The 22,608-nt window shown below is 53.0% G+C and overlaps 3 protein-coding genes across 5 annotated transcripts; all 3 read left to right on the top strand.

Moving 5' to 3' along the window:
* The first annotated feature begins 5,836 nt into the window (after positions 1-5,836).
* KXD1 (KxDL motif containing 1) lies at positions 5,837-13,277 on the top strand. Of its 2 annotated transcripts, XR_003606677.2 has the most exons (6): positions 5,837-5,945; positions 8,717-8,838; positions 9,815-9,967; positions 11,355-11,401; positions 12,333-12,630; positions 13,040-13,277. XR_003606677.2 is itself a non-coding variant. In XM_028087092.2 (5 exons), exons 2-5 carry the CDS (start codon positions 8,738-8,740, stop codon positions 12,560-12,562), a joined length of 531 nt encoding a protein of 176 aa, XP_027942893.1. In that variant the 5' UTR covers positions 5,837-5,945; positions 8,717-8,737; the 3' UTR covers positions 12,563-12,850. The 2 variants fall into 2 exon arrangements, 1 of the variants encoding a protein (XP_027942893.1); XM_028087092.2 differs by lacking the exon at positions 13,040-13,277 and having other exon boundaries at positions 12,333-12,850.
* A 1,082-nt stretch (positions 13,278-14,359) lies between these two features.
* Positions 14,360-18,216, top strand: UBA52 (ubiquitin A-52 residue ribosomal protein fusion product 1). Of its 2 annotated transcripts, none has more exons than XM_028087091.2 (5): positions 14,360-14,470; positions 15,543-15,656; positions 15,924-16,010; positions 17,831-17,933; positions 18,019-18,216. In XM_028087091.2, the coding sequence occupies exons 2-5, from the start codon at positions 15,554-15,556 to the stop codon at positions 18,110-18,112; spliced, it is 387 nt and encodes a 128-aa protein (XP_027942892.1). In that variant the 5' UTR covers positions 14,360-14,470; positions 15,543-15,553; the 3' UTR covers positions 18,113-18,216. The 2 variants fall into 2 exon arrangements, with proteins under 2 accessions (XP_027942892.1, XP_027942891.1); XM_028087090.1 differs by having other exon boundaries at positions 14,386-14,470; positions 15,546-15,656.
* A 1,315-nt stretch (positions 18,217-19,531) lies between these two features.
* Positions 19,532-22,338, top strand: REX1BD (required for excision 1-B domain containing). The gene is made up of 5 exons (XM_028086983.2): positions 19,532-19,659; positions 19,754-19,836; positions 20,218-20,422; positions 21,389-21,468; positions 22,109-22,338. The coding sequence occupies exons 1-5, from the start codon at positions 19,558-19,560 to the stop codon at positions 22,179-22,181; spliced, it is 543 nt and encodes a 180-aa protein (XP_027942784.2). The 5' UTR covers positions 19,532-19,557; the 3' UTR covers positions 22,182-22,338.
* The last annotated feature ends 270 nt before the right edge of the window (positions 22,339-22,608 follow it).

Raw genomic sequence — 22,608 nt, 5'->3', positions numbered from 1 at the left:
TCCCACTCTGCTCCATCCTGGAAAGAATTTTGCCTGTTTTGTCCCCACTGCATCCTTGAGTGATGCCTAGCACCTACGGTATGGGAGTTCAATAAATGAATAATTGAATGAATGAATGAATGAATGAATGAACAAACGAATGAATCACTGCCTATTGGAGGTAGCTAACACTGGAGGAGGTAACTGGTTTTGGAAGTAACTAACTTTTCAGACTGGTGATCCTTCCAAGGTCACTTCCTACAGGAAGCTCTCCCTGACCTCTCTAAGGCAAAGCCTGATTGGCTGTCCTCTTAGCTTGATGAACCTTCACTTCGTAACTGATTTTATTATGTCTGTGCCATTATTTGACTTATCTCTGCTTTGCCCACTAGATTGGAAAAACCCCATAGTCTGGGAAGGGTCTGTTTGTCATTGTTTTAACACTGGAGCCTACACAGTGACTGGCACAAAAGGAGAGGAGGTGGGGGGAATTCAGGGGAATCACTGTGGTTGGAAGGAAGGCAGGCTAGCCAGCCAGAGAAGTGCTAGGCTGGTGAAGATATGTGAGGAATATCCTGGGAAAGAACATCAAATAGCCCCTGGGCCAGTGCTGGTTCTGAGGGACTTGGACTACTCCCTGTCCATCTCTGAACCTGTGTTTTCATCTGCACAGTGGAGTCTCTTACCAATCCAGCCCCACCTCTGTTATAAGGGCTGGAAGAACTATAATAAATAACAATGATACTAATAAGTAAACAACTAAGTTAAATATAAACTGATAACAGCAACTATTGCAACACTAATAGTAATGGCTGACACTCATCAGAGGTGAAGGCAAACATTCACATGTATTTAATCCTCTCATCAGCCTTACGAAACAAATACTCTGATATTTGGAGACCATGTCATTGACTGCATGGTATTGCGATTGTCATAGTTTCCTGGTGAACGAGACTTTTTATTGTTATGATGTGCTCCTATTTATTTCAATGTTTCTTGCCTTGGATGGACTTTGTCTGATATTAAGATAGCACATCTGTTCTCTTTTGGCTCTTTTTATTTTTATTTTTTATTTTATTTTATTTAAAAGACTTTATTTATTTATTTGACAGAGAGAGAGTTAGTGAGAGCAGCAACACAAGCAGGGGGAGTGGGAGAGGGAGAAGCAGACTCCCTGCTGGAGCAGAGAGCCCGATGTGGGGCTCAATCCCAGGACCCTGGGATCATGACCTGAGCTGAAGGCAGACGCTTAACGGGTGAGCCACCCTGGCGCCCCATTGGCTCATTTTTTTAAAGATTATATTTATTTGTCAGAGAGAGAGAGCACAAGCAGGGGGGGCAGCAGGCAGAGGGAGAAGCAGGCTTCCTGCTGAACAAGGAGCCCAACACGGGAGGTCCCAGGACACCTGGGACCACGACCCCAGCCAAAGGCAGATGCCCAACTCACTGAGCCACCCACGCATCCCTTGGCTCATTTTTTAAATGCACCATCCTTTTGCAAACTTTACCTTAAACTTCTCTGTATCCTTACGTTGTATGTGTGTCTCTTGTAAGCAGCACAGAATTGAGTTTTGCTTTTCGATCTAGTCTGCCCACTTTTGTCTTTTTTTAAGATTTTATTTATTTGACAGAGAGAGAGACAGTGAGAGAGAGAGCACAAGCAGGGGGAGTGGGAGAGGGAGAAGCAGGCTTCCCGCTGAGCAGGGAGCCTGATGCAGGGCTCAATTTCAGGACTCTGGGATCATGACCTGAGCCAAAGGCAGACGCTTAATGACTGAGCTACCCAGGTGCCCCCCATTTTTGTCTTTTAACTGGGGCATTTGGCCTATTTACATTTAATATAATTATGGACCTATTTGGACTTAAATGTGTGTGTTTTTTCTCTGACTCACCTGCTCCGTGCTCCTTTTCTCTCGCTTTTCTTGCCTTTTTAGGATTGGATGCATGTTTTTTGGTAAGACTATCCTCATCTAACAGATGGGGAAACTAAGGCACAAAGAAATTGCCTTGTTCAAGGTCACAGTGATGAAAAACAATATAGGTCAGGTCTCTTCCCCTATTGAGCTTTTATTTCACCTAGGGAGCTGGATATTGCACAGTGATTCAGATAAGTACCTAATTGCAGCTGTGATAAGCACTAAATAGGAAATAAAACTTAAAAAGTGGCAGAGAGCGGCTTCCAGTCCCCAGACTTAGACCTCCCCCAACAATGTCCCCATCACTGGTCTGAGTGTTCCCATCACTTTTCACCCTCTCCCTTGAACACAAAAAGGAGAAAAATATTTTGTCTCTACTCCACTCTTCACAAAACATTCGGGGCGAGGAGCGCCTGGGTGGCTCAGTCATTAAGCATCTGCCTTCAGCTCAGGTCATGATCCTGGGGTCCTGGGATCGAGCCCCGCATCGGGTTCCCTGCTCGGCGGGAAGCCTGCTTCTCCCTCGCCCACTCCCCCTGCTTGTGTTCCCTCTCTCTCTGTGTCTCTCTCTGTCAAATAAATAAAATCTTTAAAGGAAAAAAAAAAACATTAGGGGCCAACCAAGTCCCTTTTAGCCTTGACTTGAAGCTCTCATCCCTTCCAGGACTCTCATAAATGTTTCCAGGCTCCCAACAGAACCCGAGGGACCCATTGAAAAGCTTGGTTTTTCCAGCCTGGGCCTCTTCTGCTGCAGTCTGCGGACAAGAGCCATGGTTCCCAGCATCCCCCACCCAGCTCTTCCCTCAGCACTGGCTGCTGCCTGACTCACAGAGCTCCACAATTCTTCCAGAAATCAAATGCACGCTGTGTGCTTTCCCTCCATCCTGCCTTTGCTCCTGTGATTCTCTCAGTCCTGGATGATTGTCAGCACCGAGAAAACTTCTAATCCTATCTCAAAACCCCATCCAGATGTACCTGCTTCCTTGCCCCCAAATGAGTCCTCATACCCCACTCTTCAGGTTCCTCCAGGCTTGCATCTCTCCTCTCTATAGCCCTGCATTGTTCCCTTTGGTACTGGGACTGTCTGTGTCAGACCCTGTCTCCTTTCATCCTCCAGGGCTAGGCAGGGACTAAGTACTCTCTGGATCGCCAGAATATGGGCCACATCCAGAGGAAGTGCCTAGAGGGTTTACTGAACAATTTTTAAAACTTTTGAACTAAATATATAAGAATCCTGGTCCTCATTAACTTCTCAATGAATGAAGGCAACGGAATCTGGGAATAATAATACTTTACCCTCAGTTTATGGAGGGCTTATAGTGGGCCAAGCCTTATTGTAAGGAATTAATCTGTATGATTTTACAAGACTAAGCCATTTGCCCAAGTCCACTCAGCTAGGATGTGACAGAGCTGGAATTAGAACTCAGGTTTGTCCAATTTCAGGGCTCCTAAAGAGTCTTCCATGTACCCAAGGGCATGTGTGTATCTTCCAAGCTGTCAACCACGTTAAGAGGCAGATGCCGTGATCACTCATAGTTAATAAACTGAGACCTAGAAAAATTAGATGCAGGGCGCCTGGGTGGCTCAGTTGGTTAAGCAACTGCCTTCAGCTCAGGTCATGATCCTGGAGTCCTGGGATCGAGTCCTGCATCAGGCTCCCTGCTCAGCAGGGAGTCTGCTTCTCCCTCTGACCCTCTTCCCTCTCGTGCTCTCTATCTCTCATTCTCTCTCTCAAATAAATAAAATCTTTAAAAAAAAGAAAATGAAAAATTAGATGCATAATATATAACATATACACATCATCAGACCTCAATAACTAATAATTGCTAACATTTATTGAGCAAGTACTATTTGCCCTGTTTTGTTCATGCATTTAACTTGAATTACCTCACAGTGCATCTTTGTATCATTATGAACTCATGGTTTTGTGTATATAAAACAGAACAGATATAGAAGTAAATATAAATGTGTATGCGTTGGTTAGTATACATATCAGTATTTTCTAACTCTTACTGCTGAGAGGATCTCTGAGCAATGATACCCCAGTAGCAGTGAGCACACCCAGCAGCCAGATCTTAGTTTCTCAAGACCATTCTCCAAGAAAAGGAACCAGGCTCCTTGGAGAAATGGTTGATTCCAGGGATATTCCAAACCAAGTATGGAACATCTTGTAGTGCTAAAAGTAAGGAAGTTCTCAGAGAAAGATGAAGACATATATTTTTTTAAGATTTTATTTATTTATTTGACAGAGAGACAGCGAGAGAGGGAGCTCAAGCAGGTGGAGTGGGAGAGGGAGAAGCAGGCTTCCCACTGAGCAGGGAGCCCAATGCGGGGGCTCGATCCCAGGACCCTGAGATCATGACCTGAGCTGAAGGCAGTCGCTTAACCAACTGAGCCACCCAGGCGCCCTGAGGAAGACATATTTAAAAAAAATTTTTCCCCCCGAGGGGAAAGGGAGAGAGAGACTCTCAAGCAGACTCCCTACTGAGCATGGAGCCTTATCCCACGACCCTGAGATCACGACCTGAGCTGAAATCAAGAGTCGGATACTTAACCGACTGAACCACCCAGGTGCCCCAAAGATGGAGACATATTAAAAGAACATAGAAGCTAACCTAAACTGGCAGCAAAGTAAGTAATGAATTAATTGTAGGGGCACTGGCTGGCTCAGTCCGTAGAGCATGTGACTCTTCATCTCAGGTTGTGAGTTCAAGTCCCATGTTCGGCATGAAGCCTACATAAAAAAAAAGAAATTATTGTAACCCACAAAATAAATGCTCATGAGTTCATAGTGATATAAATACTTGAATAAATGCGTAACTAGAGAAGAATGGACAGCTCTTTACAATAGAATTCCAATTAATAACTAATTAACAGAAAATCACCATAGTAATTTTTGCTGGCAAGAGCAGTGGATGGATGCTAAAACTAGTGAGTGAAAATATGTTTAAAAAAAAAAGCAGGGCGCCTGGGTGGCTCAGTCAATTAAGGGTCTGCCTTTGGCTTTGGTCATGATCCCAGAATCCTGGGATGGAGCCCCACATCAGGCTCCTTGCAGGGAGCCTGCTTCTCCTTTCCCTCTGCCATCTCACCCTCCCCCCCCCCCCACCCCGCTTGTGCTCTCTGGCTCTATCTCTCTGTCAAATAAATAAATAAAATCTTTTAAAAAAATAACTTTTTTAAAAAAGCTAGGGTATATGCATGGTCTCTTAAGGTATCTCCCCATAAAATACTTATTGCAAAGGGGAAAAGGGGAACTTAACAGTTGAGAAACTGGCAGACACTTCCTTAAGCAAGTAACCAAAGTCAACATCACCAATAATGAGACACATCAGTATCCTGTGACTCCAGATATGACGTATTGAGAAGGCCATAACATCACTTCTGTGGGATTTCTGCCAAAAGGGAGAAACTTCAGTCTAATCATGAGGAAACATTGGACAAACCCATATTGATGAGTAGTCTACAAAACCAGCACTGATCTTCAAAAGTATTAAAGTCATAAAAGATTAGGAAAGACTGAGGAACTGTCACCAAGTGGAGACTAAAGGTACATGACTAAACGTAACACGGGATCCTTCCTGGATGGGATCCTGGACCAGAGAAAGGTCACCAAAAGTGAAGCAGGGATTTTTGAACTGGATGAATCTGATTCCCAACCTACAAAACAGAATGTCTGGCTCTGGGTCAACCATAGGCCACTTGAGCACTGCATGACCTTGAGGGAGTACCTGCCCCTGTTGAACCTCAGTCTTACCATCCACTAAGTAGGACGTCTTTTAGAGTCCCCCGCCCCCTTCCGGGCTGTGGTGCATCTCGGGCCTTAGAAATCACGCAGGCGCGAGAGGGACTGCTTGATTGGCTATTCGTTGTGACGCACTGGCGAACGGTAGCAGCACCCAAGCCCCACCCCTTCCTGCCGCGCCTCCTAGCACGCACATCGGCCCCGTGCACGTCGCCTACACGCGGGGTCGCACGTATGGTGCGTGGTGACGTCGTGGCGGCGCGGGCGCCATCCCGGAAACGCGAGCAAGGCCGCCAGATGTGCAGGTGCTGCTGCCACCGACGCCGGGGCAGAGTTAGGGGTGGGGCTGGGGACGCCGGGGCCGCTGGGGAGCCGGGCCGGGTCGGGCGCGGCCCCCGGGCTGTCGCGGGGTGGGACGCGCCGCTGGCCACATCTGGGCACCACTCCTGCGTCCAGGCCTCAGTTTCCCCGACTGCGCAATGTATTCGCCGGTGGCGCTACGGGCCGGTTCCGGATCCGGGGCGCGGGAGCTGGGGCCGCCTGTGTTCAGGCTGTGCAGTGTCACCCGGAACCAGGCATTGCCCTCTTTGGGCCTCAGTTTCCCCGCTTTGCAGGGGCAGGGCGTGAGGGGGTATGCGAGTCCTACCTCACTCGCGGGTTTTGCTGAGCTTAGGCCGCCAAATTAATTTCTGTGTAAATAACTGGGTGTAATCATGGCGCCTCCGCCTTGCCGTGTGACCTTGGGTAACGGAGTCCGCCCCTGTGAGCCTTAGTTGCCCTTGGAGATGATAGTGTTTGCCTCATAGGGATGACTGGGGATTAAATGAAGTGCTGTACAAGTGTTTGCTCTTGTTCTTGGAAGTACCAGGGAGCCCCTTGCTAAAATGCTGGTTCCCAGGCCCCGCCCTAGGACTTCATACTACCCCTGGAGAAACAGCCTGCTCCGAGCCCAGCTCCTTTATCACTGTTGGTTTCAGTCCCCACAGATAGCGCTGTGAGATTCTGATTCTTTGTTATTCTCATTTTCTGGATGAGAAAACATTCAGGGAGGCGAGGGGACTCTCCCAAGATCACACAGCCTCCCTCTCTGCGTGTTTCCCTCATAAATATATTTGGAGCAGGGGGTTATTTCCACCTTGTATGTGGGCCAGACTAGCTGTTAGGGAAGTCTTCCTGAGAAAGGCAGCTGGATGGAGAGTGTGCCTTGAATCCCTCAGCCCTCACATCTGGGAGCCAGAGACGGAAAGAGCCCTACTTTGAAGCAGAACCGTTTTCCACAGGTCCAAATCTTGTGCCTGCCAGAAGAGTCTGCCCTTTGAGCCCAAGTATCCTCTTTATATATGATCACACTTCTTTGGAAATGTGGATACTGTGGGTGTTGGTACCTGGCACATAGTAGGAATTCAGTAAACATGTGGTGATTGGGTGGGGGGAACTTCACCAGGTGTGGTAGTTTATTTCCAGAAGGCACGTAGGGGCTGCAAATGACTTTTGGCCTCCATGCTTTTTGGGGAGAAAAATATTAGCTGCCATTTGTAAATGAGGCGATTTCTCACACACACACGTACACACGCACACATCCATCCAAATTTCTGTGTTTTTTTCCTGGAAAAATTCAGAAGTCTGGCAGAAGTCAGTTGCTGTAAGAAGCAGCTGTCCTGGCATAGGTGGGCACTGAACATCTGTTCAGATTCACAGCTTTGTGGATCCTGTAGACTGTGGGCATTTGAGTTGTGACTCAGGTATACTGGCTATGTGGCAATGGTCCAGCTCCTCAGTTTCTGAGTCTCAGTTTCCTAATACGTAATTAAGGATAACAGTTCTCAGTGTATGAAGCTTAGTGGTTTGGTAGCATACAGTAAGTGTATGCTACCAAACCACTCAATAAAGAGGAGGGTGGATCAAGTGGGCTCTGAAAGCCCTTCCTGGTCCTGCATGTGAATCTCAACCAATTGCAACTGGGCCTTTCTATTGGCAGTTAAATATGTGGACCTCAGAGCCAAGCTATGTCAAGATTCCGGGTTTTGCCTGACACTGCCCCCCTCCTACCTCCCGGAGGGTGAGTGCTGAACCTGTGGCCCCCTCCTGCCCTGGCATGGTCCAGGAGGCCCCCACCCACCATGATGGTCATCTGTCTAGCCACAGAGCCATCTAGGTTGCGGGGGCCCACAGCCTGACTGAAATTTTTGGCTTTAATTGGCTAATAAGAGTATTGTCAGAGCTGAGTTTGAGAGCCACCAAGCTAAGTTCTGGTGATCCCTTGCTGTGAGCCAAGTTCTGGGCTGGGCTCTGGAGGCAGAGACATGCTTCTGTTCTCTTGGAGCTGACATTGCTTTGGGAGTTACAGGCAAAAAGGTCAACTGATGGGGCGCCTGGGTGGCTCAGTCAGTTAAGGTTCAACTCTTGGTTTCAGTTCAGGTCATGATCTTGGGGTCATGGGATCGAGCCCGGGGTCAGGCTCTGCACTCAGCAGGGAGTCTGCTGGAGATTCTCTCCCTCTCCCTCTCTCTCCGCCCCTCCCCACCGCTTGTGTGTGTGCACGCACACTCTCTAAGATAAATAAACCTAAAAAAAAAAAAAGGTCAACTGATAACTAAGGTAATTTCAAGAAAGGATGAGCCAATGAAGCAGTAAGACAAAGTGCTAAAAGTGACTGGTGTAGGGGGTAGTCATTGAAGACCTCCTGGGAGAGAAGATAGTGGAGGTGGTGATGATTTGAGAGGGCAGTCATGCATGTGGGGACAGCAGGTGCAAAAGCTCTATGGTGGGATGAGCAAAGTTAGGGGGATGTGGGTGGCGGCTGGTAGATCTGTGCAGGTGGAAGGTGGCCATGGGGACTTGGGCCCATGGAGACTGGGGGCCACAGAGGTGGGTGGGTGCTGGGATTCTGATGTGCTTGGATGCAGTTTACAAATACGCCCTCCCAACACCCCTGAATTCTCAGGATGACAAAGCTGAGGCTCAGGTAGTATGACTGACTTATGGTCATGGGGCCCGGGGTTCCCAGCCCCTCCTTTCTGCCCCACCTACCCCACTGCCTGGTGTAGACTGAAGACTCCCTGCCTGCCTGTTGCAGGCAGCGGAGGAGGAGGAAGAGATGGACCCCCCGGACTCGGCCTCGAGGGTCTTCTGCAGCCGCATCCTGAGCATGGTGAACACAGATGACGTCAACGCTATCATCCTGGCTCAGAAGAACATGTGAGTGGTGGCCAAGGGCTGTGGGCCCCGGGCGTGGGAAGGAATCCACCCGCTGGCCAGCATTCTTGCCCTGCCCGCCCTTACCCTGGGCCCACACTGGTGATAAAATGAAGGAAATGAGCAAATCTGCTGGCTGGCTCCAGAGTAAATTCCTTCCTGGTCTGGAGGCGAGGCCTTGGCACAGGAAGCAGGGCTTTGGGGTGGTTTTGCAGCTGCGGATGGCTTGGCAGGGGCTGCAGCAGCTCCTATCCCAGGGCCTGGGGTGAGGAGTTGGAATAGGAGGAGACTGTAGGAGGGGATTTAAGGAAGCCAGTGAGCTGGTCTCCGTTAGGAGCCTGGTCTCTCAGAGCCTAGGCTGTCTGCAGAGTACCCGTGGTCTTTTGGAGGGGCCGTCAACAGCCTTTGCCCTCCTTGGGGCTTGGCACTGTAACCACCACAGCCTCACCCTAATTCCAGCCTGCTCTGTGGGGAAGAAAATCTTACACAATCTTGGGGTGGAAGCCCAGCCTCCTGTGGCTTTATTTTTGTGTATTTAAGACAAAGCTCTTCCTTCCATTTATGACACAGCACAGACCTGAAACCCTTCCATTTCTTATCCTGTGATGGGGGTGCTGGGTTTATCTGGGTCAGATTTAGGCCTGGCCTGGTGAACTCCCACAGTGAGGGGAGACAAAACCAGACACAGACCTTCCTGGCCCCATGGTGTCAGGGCTGGTCCAGAGGAATAACCTGGGTCTAGAGAGTCAGGGGATTCAGAGTCTGCTTGAGGGAGGGAGTAAAGGCTACTTGGGTAGGGTTTTGAAGGTTGAATAGGAGTTTGCTAGATGGCCCAAACAGCAGGTAGAGTTCTGCAGTGCAAGGGAACAACATATGCAAAGGTCATGGAAGAGGAAGGGGCTTAGCGTGATTAGTTTGTAGGGCATGGCCATCTTGTAGTGCATGGTTTGTAGGGCTGGTGCCTTTTGTCTGCTGCCAGGCTGGACCGGTTTGAGAAGACCAATGAGATGCTGCTGAATTTCAATAACCTGTCGAGTGCCCGCCTGCAGCAAATGAGCGAGCGCTTCCTGCACCACACGAGGACCCTGGTGGAGATGAAGCGGGACCTGGACAGCATCTTCCGCAGGATCAGGTGGGTCCTCAGCCCCTCCAGCTTCTGCCTACCCCTCTGAGCCTCAGGTTCCTCCCCTCTTCAATAAGGACCATCCACTCCGCATAACAGAGCAATGGGGAGATTCAGCTCATTTGTTTTATGAGGCTTCAGCACTCACTTAGCATCTGAGAAGATCCGAACTTTGGGATGAAAAATCTTGAAGTTTCTGAATTTCCGTTTTATTTATCTATCCAAAAATGCAACACAGCACCAGATGCATAATGCAAAAGGCAGGCAAGTGCAGCCCGGGAAAGGCAAGCCTCTGGTCCTCCAGTCCCCAACCCATGAGGAGGCATATGAGATTGCTGGGTTTTGGGGGTCCCTTCTGAGCTGTTTCCTGTGAGGACAGAGAAAAATGGTGCTCAAGTCCCCGAGCATGCAGAACGCTCCATGCGGCACCCAGAGCCTGCATCAGTGCCATGGCTACCGACCATGGCCACGTGCCTGGGCCACAGCGAGCCAGAGCGGCAACTGTCGTTCCCGCTGACAGAGCCACTTCCTTGGCCCTGGGGGGGCAGCCGTACCCACTGGCAGACTCAGGAGCAGAAATCATGAGACAGACCAATTCAATCCTTTATAAAAGCACGTCTTTTCTGGGGCGTCTCATCAGGCTGGTTGCCCAGGCGTGGTGTTGGGGGTGAGCAGGAACCCCAAGCACTGGCACCCTTTGTGTGTATCTGTGTCACCCAGGAAGAAGATAGTTGCTTCTGCCCCGTTGCCCTGGGGGCGGGGACCCAGCAGTGGTGGTACTTCTGGGGGTACTGATTGGCCATAGTCAAGGATGAGACTCCACCCCAAAGACCCCTTTATCATTCCTTGTAAACATGACTTCATGACTTTGGGGAAAAAAAGGAAAAACACCTGCATAAAAATGAAGCAGGCCTTTCTCTGTGAACATCAGTTTAACGTGTGCAAGTACTCAGTGTCTGGTGTGTGGCTAGCCACTCCTGGCTCCCACACAGACACTCTCATCCTGCCAATGGGGGACAGGCTGGGACAAGTCACCCAGAGGAGTGACTGCTGAGGAGGTGGTGAGGAAGCTTCCTAGAAGGTTATCTGGGCAGAGGAGGGTTAGACCTAAGAAGGGCATGGCAGGTCGAAGGCCCAGCCAGACTCAGCACTGAGGACACACACAAGCTCTGTGAGAGCTGGGTGGCTGCCATCTGCCCTAGGAGTGAGAGGCCTGCCGGGCTGAGCACATGGGACACCCTCCAGCCCGGGAGCAGAGAGTGACAAGCAGTATGTGTGTGCGGGGAATTCCCATCCCCCACCCACTTGGAGCTGGCAGCAAGGGTTCCTGGCGTGCACTGGGCTCAGCCTGTCTGCTTGGCAGGTTCAGCCCTGTATGCCTTCCCTTCCCCTGCAGGACGCTGAAAGGGAAGCTGGCCAGGCAGCACCCGGAGGCCTTCAGCCGTAAGTGTCACCCAGGGCTCCTGTGCCCCACATCTGGCCTCTGCACCCGCGGACGTCAGTACCCTCACCCCAGGGCTGGGTGACCCTGAGCCAGGCCCTGGTGGGCAGTAGATCTAGAGAGATCTGGTGCAGGGAGCAGGGCGGGAGTGCTTGGCTTGTCTTGGCAACCTGTAGAGCAAGTGCTGGGACCAGGATCCCCTCCCTGGGGGGAGGTTACACAGGGGAATGTGGGTAAGAACGATGACAGTCCTTGCCCAAGTGGATGTAACATAGCCCTATGAGCCAGGCTCTACCTATAACCACCCATGAAGTGGGGGCTGTGAGTATCCCATTTCATATAGGGGGAAACTGTAGCCCAAAGGAGCAGTGACTTCTCAGAGGAAGTGCAGCATCCCCCATGCTGAGCCTCAGTTTGCCCCCTCTGCCAAATGGGCCAACATCTCCCCAGCCCAAGGCTGCTAACAACCATAGGCACAAAGGCAATGCTGTCGGGGCGCTTGGCCAACTCAGTCAGTACAGCATGTAACTCTTGATCTTGGGACTGTGAATTCAAGCCCCACGTTGGGTATAGAGCTTACTTTAAAAAAAAAAAAAAAACAAGGCAATGCTGTCATCAGGTCTGGTCTATAGAGCAGAATGCTGAGGCAAGGGTGGTGAGAGGCCTGGCCCCAGCAACACAGTTAAGAGGGGAGAGCCAGGCTCAGCCTCACCCCAAGGGCCCAGGTTGGCTTGACCCCAGCAAAGCCAGGTCCTGGCTGTACCTTGAAGGAAAACCTCTCACCTTCCTGGGCTCAGTTTCCTCCTTTGTAAAATGGGCCACATTATGCCCTGTGGGGTGGCAGGGGAGCGGTCAGGGGTCATAGGCCCAGGTACTCTCTCATCACAATGCCCCCCATGGTGACTAAGCCAACTCCTGGCTTCCATCCCCCAGACATCCCAGAGGCATCCCTCCTGGAGGACGAGGATGAAGACCCCATCCCACCCAGCACCACAACCACCATTGCCACCTCGGAACAGAGCACGGGCTCTTGTGACACCAGCCCTGACACCGTCTCACCCTCCCTCAGCCCCGGCTTCGAGGACCTCTCCCATGTCGGGTCCAGCTCCCCTGCCATCAATGGCCGAAGCCAGACAGATGATGAGGAGACACCGGGCGAGTAACAGTACTCCCTGGTGCCCCGAGGGGTCTCAGGGCAGTGGCACTCCCCCGGTGTCTGAGGTGGCAGCAGGTAACCCTGCCTGGAGATCAGTAGCTTTGCCACCCTGTTCTGTCACCCAGGGCTCCCTGGGGTACCTGGTTCCCTCTGGGGGTGTGGAATTCCTAGGGGGTCTGTCATTCCTACTTCTTCCTCATTGAGAACATCTGTCTTCTGCAGACCCCTCTGCCAGGCCAGGGGATGACCAGCTCAGCTGGAGTTGTTGGGCTGGGTGTAAGGGAGCTTTTCCAGAGCCAAGCTTGAGGTCTGCTAAAGGCTCCCAGAGACCAGAGCCAGATTGCCCCTGCCCCAGTGCCCCGGTAGAGACCTCCTCAAAGAGGACCAGCACTGTCTGAGTTCATCCCAGCCCATCCCTGCACCTACCAATTCTGGTCTCCCTGTCCCTTCTTCCAACAAAAGTATTGAATACTGTCTCCAATAGGTATCTCAAGGAGGTTTCTGAGACAATTGTAGAAGGCTCAAGCTGCAAGCCTGATAAGGCCTGTGTTTCTCTGACCAGAGGTGTGAACCTTGAAGGCCCAGCAGGCCTCTCCCAGGGCCTCCATGGAGCAAGCTGAGCCACCTTGGAAAACAGAGTTAAGCGGAATATTTTTGTACCCGATGTTTACAGATGCTATTGGGAAGTTATCAATAAAAAGACTCTGTTACTAAAAAGGGAAGGGTGTGCTTAGCAGTGGCTTCCTTCCATCCTTGGGCCCATTAGGCCATAAGGGGAACAACTGCAGGATGTGAGACAGGAGGGGTATGGACGGCCAGGCACCACTGAGCTAGAAAGAGATGTGGCTGCTCTTCGCGGAAGTCTCCAGTGGTAGCAACCATAATAACCCAAGTTCCTATCACCACCTGTGTACTCACACATGCTGTTCCCACAGCTCACAACACTGTTCCCTAACCTCTATGAGTAACTTCATCTCCAGATCTGCCTCAGGATGGACTCCCCAGGGAGCCAGGCTGGGTCCCGTTCCTCAGTAGACACTGTGTAGAGTTCCCTCATCTTCTAAGCACTTAGAAATTGTTATTAAAGGCATCTTCCTAGACCCAAGAGTGTGTGCTTTTGCCTGTCAATTGGGGGCGCTGGTGAGCGTTCAAGGACATAAAGAGCTACACTGCCAAACCCATAGGTAACTTCTCAGTCCTCACCCTTACCGCTCCCGGCACTTTTTAGCCATCCACAAGACTCCTTAGTCTTAACAAAAGCCCTCCCTGGCCCCAAACACCCTGGGTCGCACCCCATTTTCTTGAGTGAATGCGCCAGCTCCACCTGCCCTCACTGCCCTGGTAAGCGCCGCCTTGAAATTCATCCACGCATATAGTCCAGAAAGTTTTCAAATAACTGACTCCTGGTGTTAGGTGGCTCCCGAGGGCCTCGCACGTCCAGCCCCTGCGCCGCTTCCTACCTTCCCTGTCCTGCCCCTGAGTCCTGGACCCAGTGACCCCCTGCTTCATTCCTTTGCTTTAGCACAAATGGTCTCATCTCTAGTCAGCAAGCATTCCCCGAGAGGCTGCTACGTGCCATCAGTTTTTGGCCAACCCACAGACAACACGTGGAAACACCTGGAAAGGTGAAGCCGTCCCCTCACGTGACCTGGAGGACGCTGCCCGAGCCCGGAAGAGGGCTGGCGCCGCTCGCCCACAGGCGCCGCGGCTTCGTTTGCCAGCACCCAACATGGCAGCAGGGCGGGGCCGGGGGTGGGGTAAAACGCGCGGCGCGAATTGTGACGCAAGCGCGCAGCGTGCTCGGTGCGCAGGCGCTCTCGGCGGCACCTCGGCGGTTTCCGGTTCCGCCGCCCTCTTTTTCTTCAACGAGGTGGTCGAGTGGTTCGGTGGCGGCGGCCTTGCGGATTCGCGCCAGGTCGGGGTCGGGCGGGAGGCTGTGGGAGGCCGCGGGCGTCCGGGTAGTGGAGGAGGCGGTCCGAAATCGGTCCGCGCGGGCCAGGTTCCGCAGGGCGGCCGGGTCGGCTGAGTTGGGCGCGTGGGGCCGGGTTTCCGAGCCCGGACTGGGTCCCGGGATGCGAACCGGACTTTGGGAGAGGGTCTTGTGTGCCCTGCCAGCTCAAGCTATCCCATGAGGCCTGGGGGCGTGGGTGGTCTTGCTGGGCAAACCCCTTAATGGAGGAGGGGTATGAAGCGTATAGCTTTTTTCCGTGCCATGTAGTGCACTAGTCATCTTAGAATTATTAAGTTCCTCTCTGCCTACAAGGTTATTTTCTACTTGCCTTCTTTAATATATCCGTAAGGAGAGAGTAGTAGCGTCCACCTTCTAGGGGTTTTTTTTGGGGGGGGGGACGATGGAATTATGTGTAAACAAGTATCTGGCACGTGGTTGGCAGATACTGTTTATGGGTTGGAGCAAAGGCAGGAAGCGTGGTCTGGCGAGTTTGGGTATAAACTGGGAAGGAAGCCAGGGTGTTGGCTGTCTGAGCTTGGAGTTGGAGATAACTGCAAGGGAGGAAAGTGTGTTGGAGGGGTGGCTACTAAAATGGGATTCCCACTCAGGTTGCAGGAAGGGTCGCTTGTGGAGCAAATGTGGCTTACAGAGGTGTAGGGGAGGGAGGATAGGATCTCCAGACCACACTCAGAGAAAATGTGTCTGGCAAAATAATACCCCAGCCGTGTACTTCTCATTCCATCATCAAAGTTAATCTCATTTGCTGGGCCCAAGGAGCATTAACCACAGTCCTTGTTCCCGTGAAGCACACTTTGCTGCAGGGGCCCCTGGGTAAGGTGGAGAAAGCATGATCCTTGATTATAGGACAAGTCTGGGCTGCAGGCTTAGAGGGATGGAAGGAAACAGACACTGGGATGGGCCTGTAGTTGTGGTTGATGCTGGCACAGGGCTGGCGGGGCCAAGGCTTGCCAGCCCCTGAGCTCAAGCTGCTCAGACAGCAGTTCTCACCCTTCCATTCCTACTCCCTACCCTCCAGCAGACGCAGAGATGCAGATCTTTGTGAAGACCCTGACGGGCAAGACCATCACCCTCGAGGTCGAGCCCAGTGACACTATTGAGAATGTCAAAGCCAAAATCCAAGACAAGGAGGGTGAGTTGGGCTGAATCCAGAGGCTATCCCGCAGGAGTCCCCAGCCCAGAGGAGCCACTGTCACGTGCAAGATGGGTGCTGGGCTTGTATAGACCTCAGCCTTGGCCGGTACTTCCTTGTGTGATTTTGGGAAAGCAGCTTGTTCTCTCTACCTTAGTTTCCCTTTTGACAGATTGGGGGTAATGCCAGAGCATCCTTAAGGGGAGAGGAGAAGCTGCCAGTAATATGCTTGCCAGAGCCTCAGTAACTGAGTTTTCTTCTCTCCAGGCATCCCGCCTGACCAGCAGCGTCTGATTTTTGCGGGCAAACAGCTGGAAGATGGCCGTACTCTGTCAGACTATAATATCCAGAAAGGTACTGGGGGTAGGGTGGCTGGACAGGGCCCCATGAGGTCTAGGACCAAGGATCAAGCTTTGATGGCCTCATTGGCAATGGGGGGGGTGGGGCTGTCTTAAGGTGAGGATCAGATGGGGCTGATGAGTTTTACTTTTATGAAGTAATGTTTTTATTGGGGGGAAGGATCTTACGGTCTCAACTTAGGTTTCCAAGTGGCAGTGGTTTCTCATGTTCTTGCTTACTTGCTTACCTTTTTTTTTTTTTAAGACTTTTTTTTTTTTAAGATTTTATTTATTTTGACAGAAACAGCGAGAGAGGGAACACAAGCAGGGGAGGTGGGAGAGGGAGAAGCAGGCTTCTAGCAGAGCAGGGAGCCTGATGCAGGGCTCAATCCCAGGACCCTGGGATCATGACCTGAGCCGAAGGCAGATGCTAAACGACTGAGCCACCCAGGTGCCCCTTTTAAAACTATTTTGTTTAAAAATCCGCTAAAACCAGGGTATCTGGCTGGCTCATTCAGTAAAGCATGGGACTCTTGATCTCAGGGTTGTGAGTTCAAGCCCCTTGTCGGGTCTAGATACTACTTAAAAATAAAATCTTAGGGATGCCTGGGTGGCTCAGTCAGTTAAGCATCTGCTTTCAGCCTAGGTCATGATCCCAGGGTCCTGGGATTGAGTCCCACATCAGGCTCTTTTCTCAGTTGGGAACCTGCTTCTCCCTCCGCCTGCCATTCCCCCTGCTTGTGCACTTTTTGTCTCATCTCTCTCTGACAAATAAAATCTTTAAAATGATAAAATCTTTAAAAAAAAAAAGGTGATAAGAGAAATTGTATCACTACTGTAAAGAAAATTGGTGCCACATTTTTCCCCCCAAAGAGTTTATTTTGGGGCACCTGGGTGGCTCAGTGGGTTAAGTGACCGACTCTTGATTTCAGCTGGGGTCATGAGCTCAGTGTCCTAGGATCCAGCCCCAGATCTGGCTCAGCGGGGAATCTGCTTGGGATTCTTTCTGCCCTTTCCCCTGCTCGTGCTCTATCTCTCTAAAATAAATAAATTTTTTTTTTAAAGATTTTATTTATTTATTTGACAGAGAGAGAACACAGGCAGGGGGAGGGGCAGAGGGAGAAGCAGGCTCCCCACTGAGCAAGAAGTCTGATACGGGGCTCAATCCCAGGACCCTGGGATCATGACCTGAGCTGAAGGCAGACACTTAACGACTGAGCCACCCAAGCGCCCCAAATAAATAAAATTTTTTAAAAAGAAAGATTTTGGGAACTTCTGGGTGGCTCAGTCAGTTAAGCATCTGCCTTCGGCTCAGGTCATGATCTCAGGGTTGGGATCAAGCCCTCCATCAGGCTCCTTGCTTGGTGGGAAATCTGCTTCTCCCTCTGCCTGCTGCTCCCCCTGCTTGTGCTCGCTCTTTCTCTGACAAATAAAATCTTCTAAAAAATAAGTAAATAAAAATAAAAAATTTTATTATCAGGAGTCATATGTTCTACTGACTAAGCCAGCCAGGCACCCCCTTGATGTCACTTTTTGTAGCAACTAGATTTAATTGTTTTGCTCAGCAAGGGGAAAGATCATCTTTGCACCACTTAGAAATTGCCTTGTCTGTTAGGAAACGGTGATGCACACTATAGTTGGCATATATTAGCCTCAGACTCCCCAAGGGCTAGTGGGAAGTGAGATGGAGGTTCTGTGGGGTGGTCTGAGCCGGTGTGGCCATCTGTGTGTAGAATACCCCATCACATGTGAGGAGCTTTGGTCTGGAGGACCCTACTCTGCACCTGAGGTGCTGGGGCTAGACTCAGTCACTGTCTCTCTTTAACCCTCTTGTAGAGTCCACCCTGCACTTGGTGCTTCGCCTCCGGGGTGGCATCATTGAGCCTTCCCTCCGCCAGCTGGCCCAGAAATACAACTGTGACAAGATGATCTGCCGCAAGTGTGTACTCTCAGAGGGCTGGGTGGCAGTCCTGGTGGGGAGGGGTTGGGGTGTGCCCTCACCGGTCTCTCTCGTCTTTGTGCAGGTGTTACGCTCGCCTGCACCCCCGTGCTGTCAACTGCCGCAAGAAGAAGTGCGGCCACACCAACAACCTGCGCCCCAAAAAGAAGGTCAAATAAGGCCCCTCCACCGGCTCTTCCTTTGTCCACAGGGCAGCTTCCTGCCCGAGCCCCAAGGGCCTGGGGCCTCAATAAAGTTTCCCTTTCATTGACTGGAGCAGTAACTGGTGTCTGCGTGGCTGGTCTGTCCAACGAGGAGCTGTTTGAGTTGTGGGCCTCTCCCTTAGGGACTCCCTCTCACTTGAGTCTGCCTAGCCCTTGAACGTCCTGTGTCCTTTGAGTTCTGGTCATCTCGTCTATAAAATGTGCTGTGGTCTCGGCCCTCTGCTCCATAGCCTAGTGAACCTGCACATCTGGATTTTGTCAACTATAAATGGGAATAAAGAACCCCCACCCCAGCCCAGGCTCTTGTGGGCCTGCAGATCAGCTATGTCACTGGTTGGGCCCTCCTTAGGCACTTTGATGACTTTCATGCCCTGAAGGTGTCAAGGTGTGGGTGGGGAGACAAACACCCCACCTAGTGTAAAACCTCTGTCCTCTGCTGAACATGAGGAGCACCTGGGCCCCACCTGAGACCTATGACCTCAAATCTTGGAGGGGTGGGTGAGCCTTGGTGCTTATAAAACTTGGGCCGATGCTCTTGAGAATCAGGTGAGCTTTGTAGTGCCCTGGACTGGCCCTGGTAAGGCCATCCTTTTGTCTCGGGGTGATTTGGACTTGGTGTCAGATGACAGGCCAGGACAGTGATCCTGTAGTACTGCTGAGACCTGGGGTGCCAGCTAAAGGCTGGTGTCTGATTTTCCATGGGTGTCCTCCCTGTCAACTCCCCCCTGCTCCCTAGGGCTAGGCTACCAACATCTTTCTGATCTTTCCTACGTTTATCCCTGGAGAAATAAGCTTCCCAAAGCTCCAACTACATAGTGTATTCCCCTGCAGAAAGCTCCCAGGCCTGCCTTGCACTTAAAATGAGGCCCTGTTGGCCTTGTGCCTACCCCAGACTCTGAGGGCCTTTGCACAGGCCCTCTTCAGGTCATTTCTGAGGAGTGCATGTAGTACCTGCCACGTTTGTTAAAACAGCTAGATTCCAGCCTTTTGGGCTCTCCGGTATTGAACCTCTGTTCAAATCCTCATGTCACAGCCATGTTACCTTGGACGACAAAATACAAGCTCTCGGGTTCTATTTTCTTTATTGGAGTGGGGACAGGATGTGAGGTTGAAATGAAGTCAATGTTGGGATAAATGTATACAAACCGAGGGTCGGCCTTGCTGTATACGAAGCCTTACAATCGTGGACAAACACGATAGAAAGCAAGCGCTCACGCTCGACGGGAACAAGCAGGAGGGTGGGTGAAGCAGGTCAGGCCTAAGACTCCCGTCTTTGCTCCGGATCTTCAGGTTTCCGTTTTAGCTGGCCACAGGCTGAGGTCGGAAAACCTCCGGGCCTGCAGGGGGCGCCTGGCGCAGCGGAGCACGGTAGTCCTGGGCGGGGCCGGGGCTGCGCAGTCATGATCACTGCCGAGGCCGCGGCGGACTCCGCCGTCCCCTCGGTGCCCGGTACTGCGGTGGCTACCGTTGTCCCGGAGCGCGAGGAGCCAGCGTGGCCCTGGGTGAGCCCGGGCTCGAGCAGGAACAGGCGCGGGGTGGGCGGTGCAGGCTTGGGGGCGCCGGCTTCATGCCCCAGCCATGCCCCCCGCTCCGTAGAAAGATGCCCCGATCCGGGCGCTGGTGCAGCGCATCCACCAGTTGCAGGCTGAGCGCGCGCAGGCCTTCCGCCGGCTGGAGGAGTAAGTGCGGGCGCAGGGGTGGGTAGGGGTCGCCGAGTGCAGCCCCTGCCGGCTCCGGGGATGGGTGTGCCTGGGGGCGGAGCTGGATCCCCGTGCCGCTGCGTTGTCACAGGTGGGGCGGGATTCGCTGGGGGACCAGACCTTTGCTTTCCCCCTCTGGGACCCAGGGTGCGGCCCCACTGCCGGATGGACCACTGCACGTGGCGTCTCGCCCTTCCCCAAGCGCAGGAGTGGGCCCATCTCCGGTTACCCTGCGGGAGTCAGAGAGCGTCCTCCACACTCTGGGGTCCAGGGACACTTCCTGGGGGCTTTCAGGTGGTCAGTGCGGGTGCAGGGCCCGAGAACCTGAGGGCGTAGCCTCAGGACCCTCACCTGCCGCAGAGGCCACCTCCAGTACCTGCGAAGCGGCCCGCCCTACGACTTCCCGCGCTACCGGAGCACGGTGCACGAGGTGACCCAGGCCTTCGCGGCCGCCTCGCGAGAAGTGCTAGCGGTGGAGGCCGAGCTGGCCGGGCCCAGAGGGCAGCCGCTGCTCGCGAGCCACGTGCGCAGCCTGCAACAGCTGGAGCAGACTCGCCTGGCCACGGTGAGGCTCCACCCCCAGCCCCTGCCCCCTACACAGCGCCTGGTCTGTCACGGCCCGTTGTGAGCCTTATGGGGGAGAGGCCAGAATCCGGCCCCCGCCGCAACCCCACCCCCGGCGCCCCAGACCCCACTTCTTCCTTTCCCCCCTCAAAACTCCACTAAGGTTTCACTCGGGATTCTTTGGCCCTGACCCCTCCAGTCCTCCTCCGGGTCGTTCAAGTTTTGTTTAGTCCCAGGACAGGCCCACTTCATCTCAGCCCCTCCCCCAGCCCCAGCGCTCTGCCGGGATGCCCAGGGCCCGCCCCCAACTCCGCTCCTACCCCTTTGGCTGTTCCCGTTGCCTCAGGTCTGGCCCTCAGCTCCCTGCAATTTGGAGTGTGAATTTCCACGGCACGCCCCCTCTTGAGTAACGCTCTATCCCAGCCTAGGTTCTGGGCCTGCTCCTCCTCTAGGGTTCCAAGGCCCCGCCTACTCTGCCCCTACAGCCAATCCTGGCCGACACACTATACTCCCAGACCCAGCCCACCTGAAGCCACGCCTACATCACCCTCCAAACTGGGATTTCCAGGCCACGCTGCTTTAGGACACCCCAATCCCAGTCTAGGTGTTTGGCTTACTTCCACCCTGGGATTATAACGCCCTGCCACATCCTTGAGACTATGAGGCCCTGCCTGCTCCAACCGTGTCACCAATTCTTGGCTGAGCCTTCTCCACTCTTCCCCTACCGTGCCTTCCTGCGACCACACCCGCGTGGCACCACCCACTCACTCTGGGGCCTGCCCACCCGGTCCTCCTCAGGAGCCCCTTTAAACTGAATCCCAGACTCCTCCTGTGCGAAGCACCACCCCTTGAGACCCTGGGTCATCGCTGCCTTTCTGGGTGCTTCGGCGTCTCCCTCCCTGATCAGTGTGGGAGGGCAGGGGAGGGCCTCTGCCGGCTGTGATGGCTTCCCTGTTGCCCTTACCAGGTGGCCCTGCTGCAGCTGATGGGGGCACCAGAGCTGTTTGGGCAGGAGAACACTCTGGAGATGCACCAGCTGAAGATGAAGTGAGCACTCCTTCCCAGGGGGCTGGTGGTGGTAGATTTGCACGTGCACCTTCAGGCACCCATCCCTAGCCAGCTGTGCCCCAGGGCTGGCACGCGGGCACGGTCATGCTGGGTTGACCCTCCGGACCTGCACACAACCCTCTGGGCATGCACACTGGAGTCCTGACCTGGTGGCTCCCAGACATACAGCACACATTGCCCCCAAGGGCACGCGCCTTGCAATTTCACACAAGACTCGCCGTGCATTTCCGGGACACAGTTGGGCACCTCACACATGCCAGTCCCGCTCACATGGCTGGACTTTGAGCTTGGACGTGGTTGCCAGGCCCACCAGACACAGGCCTGCACATTCCTGCCTCCGGCCCCCCTCCAGCACACACGAGTGCACTCCCACTGGCTCTCTGCTCTGTGACACAGCACAGTCTTCGGATGGCACCCACCCAAGGTGGCTTTTTCTCTCTGCCCACCCTCACCCACAGACCACCCCTCCTTCCCTGGCATCCAAATGGTCCTCTTGGCCACTGGAACTTTGGTGGTAGGCAGGAGGGCCCGGGGCTTGCCACAGCCCCCTAGGAGCTGCGCAGTGGCGGCTAATTCTCCCCATCTGGGTTTTATTTATAGTCCCGATCCGCTCTTGTAGGGTAATTAAAACCATGGAAGCAATCAGCGAGGTTCTTCAGGACCTTAAGTTTGATGCAGAATCTGCCGACTGATGGTGGCTCCCCAGGGACACGCCAAGGGACACAGGAAATGGCGTGAATGGCACCCAGCCCACCCCTGCACTGTCAGCTGGCTGGGGCACGCTCCACCAGGTTGCTGACTGCCCTTGAGTTTGCTGTGACTCCCACAATAAAGGACCCTTCATTTGCAGCTGCTTCACTGTCTCTGTGTCCTGGGGTGCTGGGATGGGTGTCCCTGGGGAGGAGGCCCCACAAGGCCAGGGATGGCAGGTGCAAGACCCCCCCCCACCGCCGCCGCTCCCAGTAGACCTGGCCTTTTGAATCACACCCTGCACTGAGTTTAAACCCAGATATTTCGCCTCCTGGAGAGTCTGAAATTCTGGGATGCAAAGATTCCAATCCCATAGGGTCATTAGGATTCCTCAGGCTTTCCCTAAGCCCCACAGCCCCTACCCTGGGC

The sequence above is a fragment of the Eumetopias jubatus genome, unplaced genomic scaffold (assembly GCF_037043125.1).
Source record: "Eumetopias jubatus isolate StellerSeaLion01/CBP00866 unplaced genomic scaffold, mEumJub1_p1.0 scaffold_1, whole genome shotgun sequence".
Classification (NCBI taxonomy): Eukaryota; Metazoa; Chordata; class Mammalia; order Carnivora; family Otariidae; genus Eumetopias; species Eumetopias jubatus.
The sequence above is the reverse complement of the archived record's forward strand: the minus strand, read 5'-3'. Positions and strand labels throughout refer to the sequence as shown.

Coding starts and splice junctions, on each gene's coding strand:
- KXD1 (XM_028087092.2), top strand. CDS start 8,738: ATGGACCCCCCGGACTCGGCCTCGAGGGTCTTCTGCAGCCGCATCCTG. Junction 8,839..9,814: donor ATCCTGGCTCAGAAGAACAT/GTGAGTGGTGGC, acceptor GTCTGCTGCCAG/GCTGGACCGGTTTGAGAAGA. Junction 11,402..12,332: donor GCACCCGGAGGCCTTCAGCC/GTAAGTGTCACC, acceptor TCCATCCCCCAG/ACATCCCAGAGGCATCCCTC.
- UBA52 (XM_028087091.2), top strand. CDS start 15,554: ATGCAGATCTTTGTGAAGACCCTGACGGGCAAGACCATCACCCTCGAG. Junction 15,657..15,923: donor CAAAATCCAAGACAAGGAGG/GTGAGTTGGGCT, acceptor TCTTCTCTCCAG/GCATCCCGCCTGACCAGCAG. Junction 16,011..17,830: donor AGACTATAATATCCAGAAAG/GTACTGGGGGTA, acceptor ACCCTCTTGTAG/AGTCCACCCTGCACTTGGTG.
- REX1BD (XM_028086983.2), top strand. CDS start 19,558: ATGATCACTGCCGAGGCCGCGGCGGACTCCGCCGTCCCCTCGGTGCCC. Junction 19,660..19,753: donor AGGAGCCAGCGTGGCCCTGG/GTGAGCCCGGGC, acceptor CCCGCTCCGTAG/AAAGATGCCCCGATCCGGGC. Junction 20,423..21,388: donor AGCAGACTCGCCTGGCCACG/GTGAGGCTCCAC, acceptor TGCCCTTACCAG/GTGGCCCTGCTGCAGCTGAT.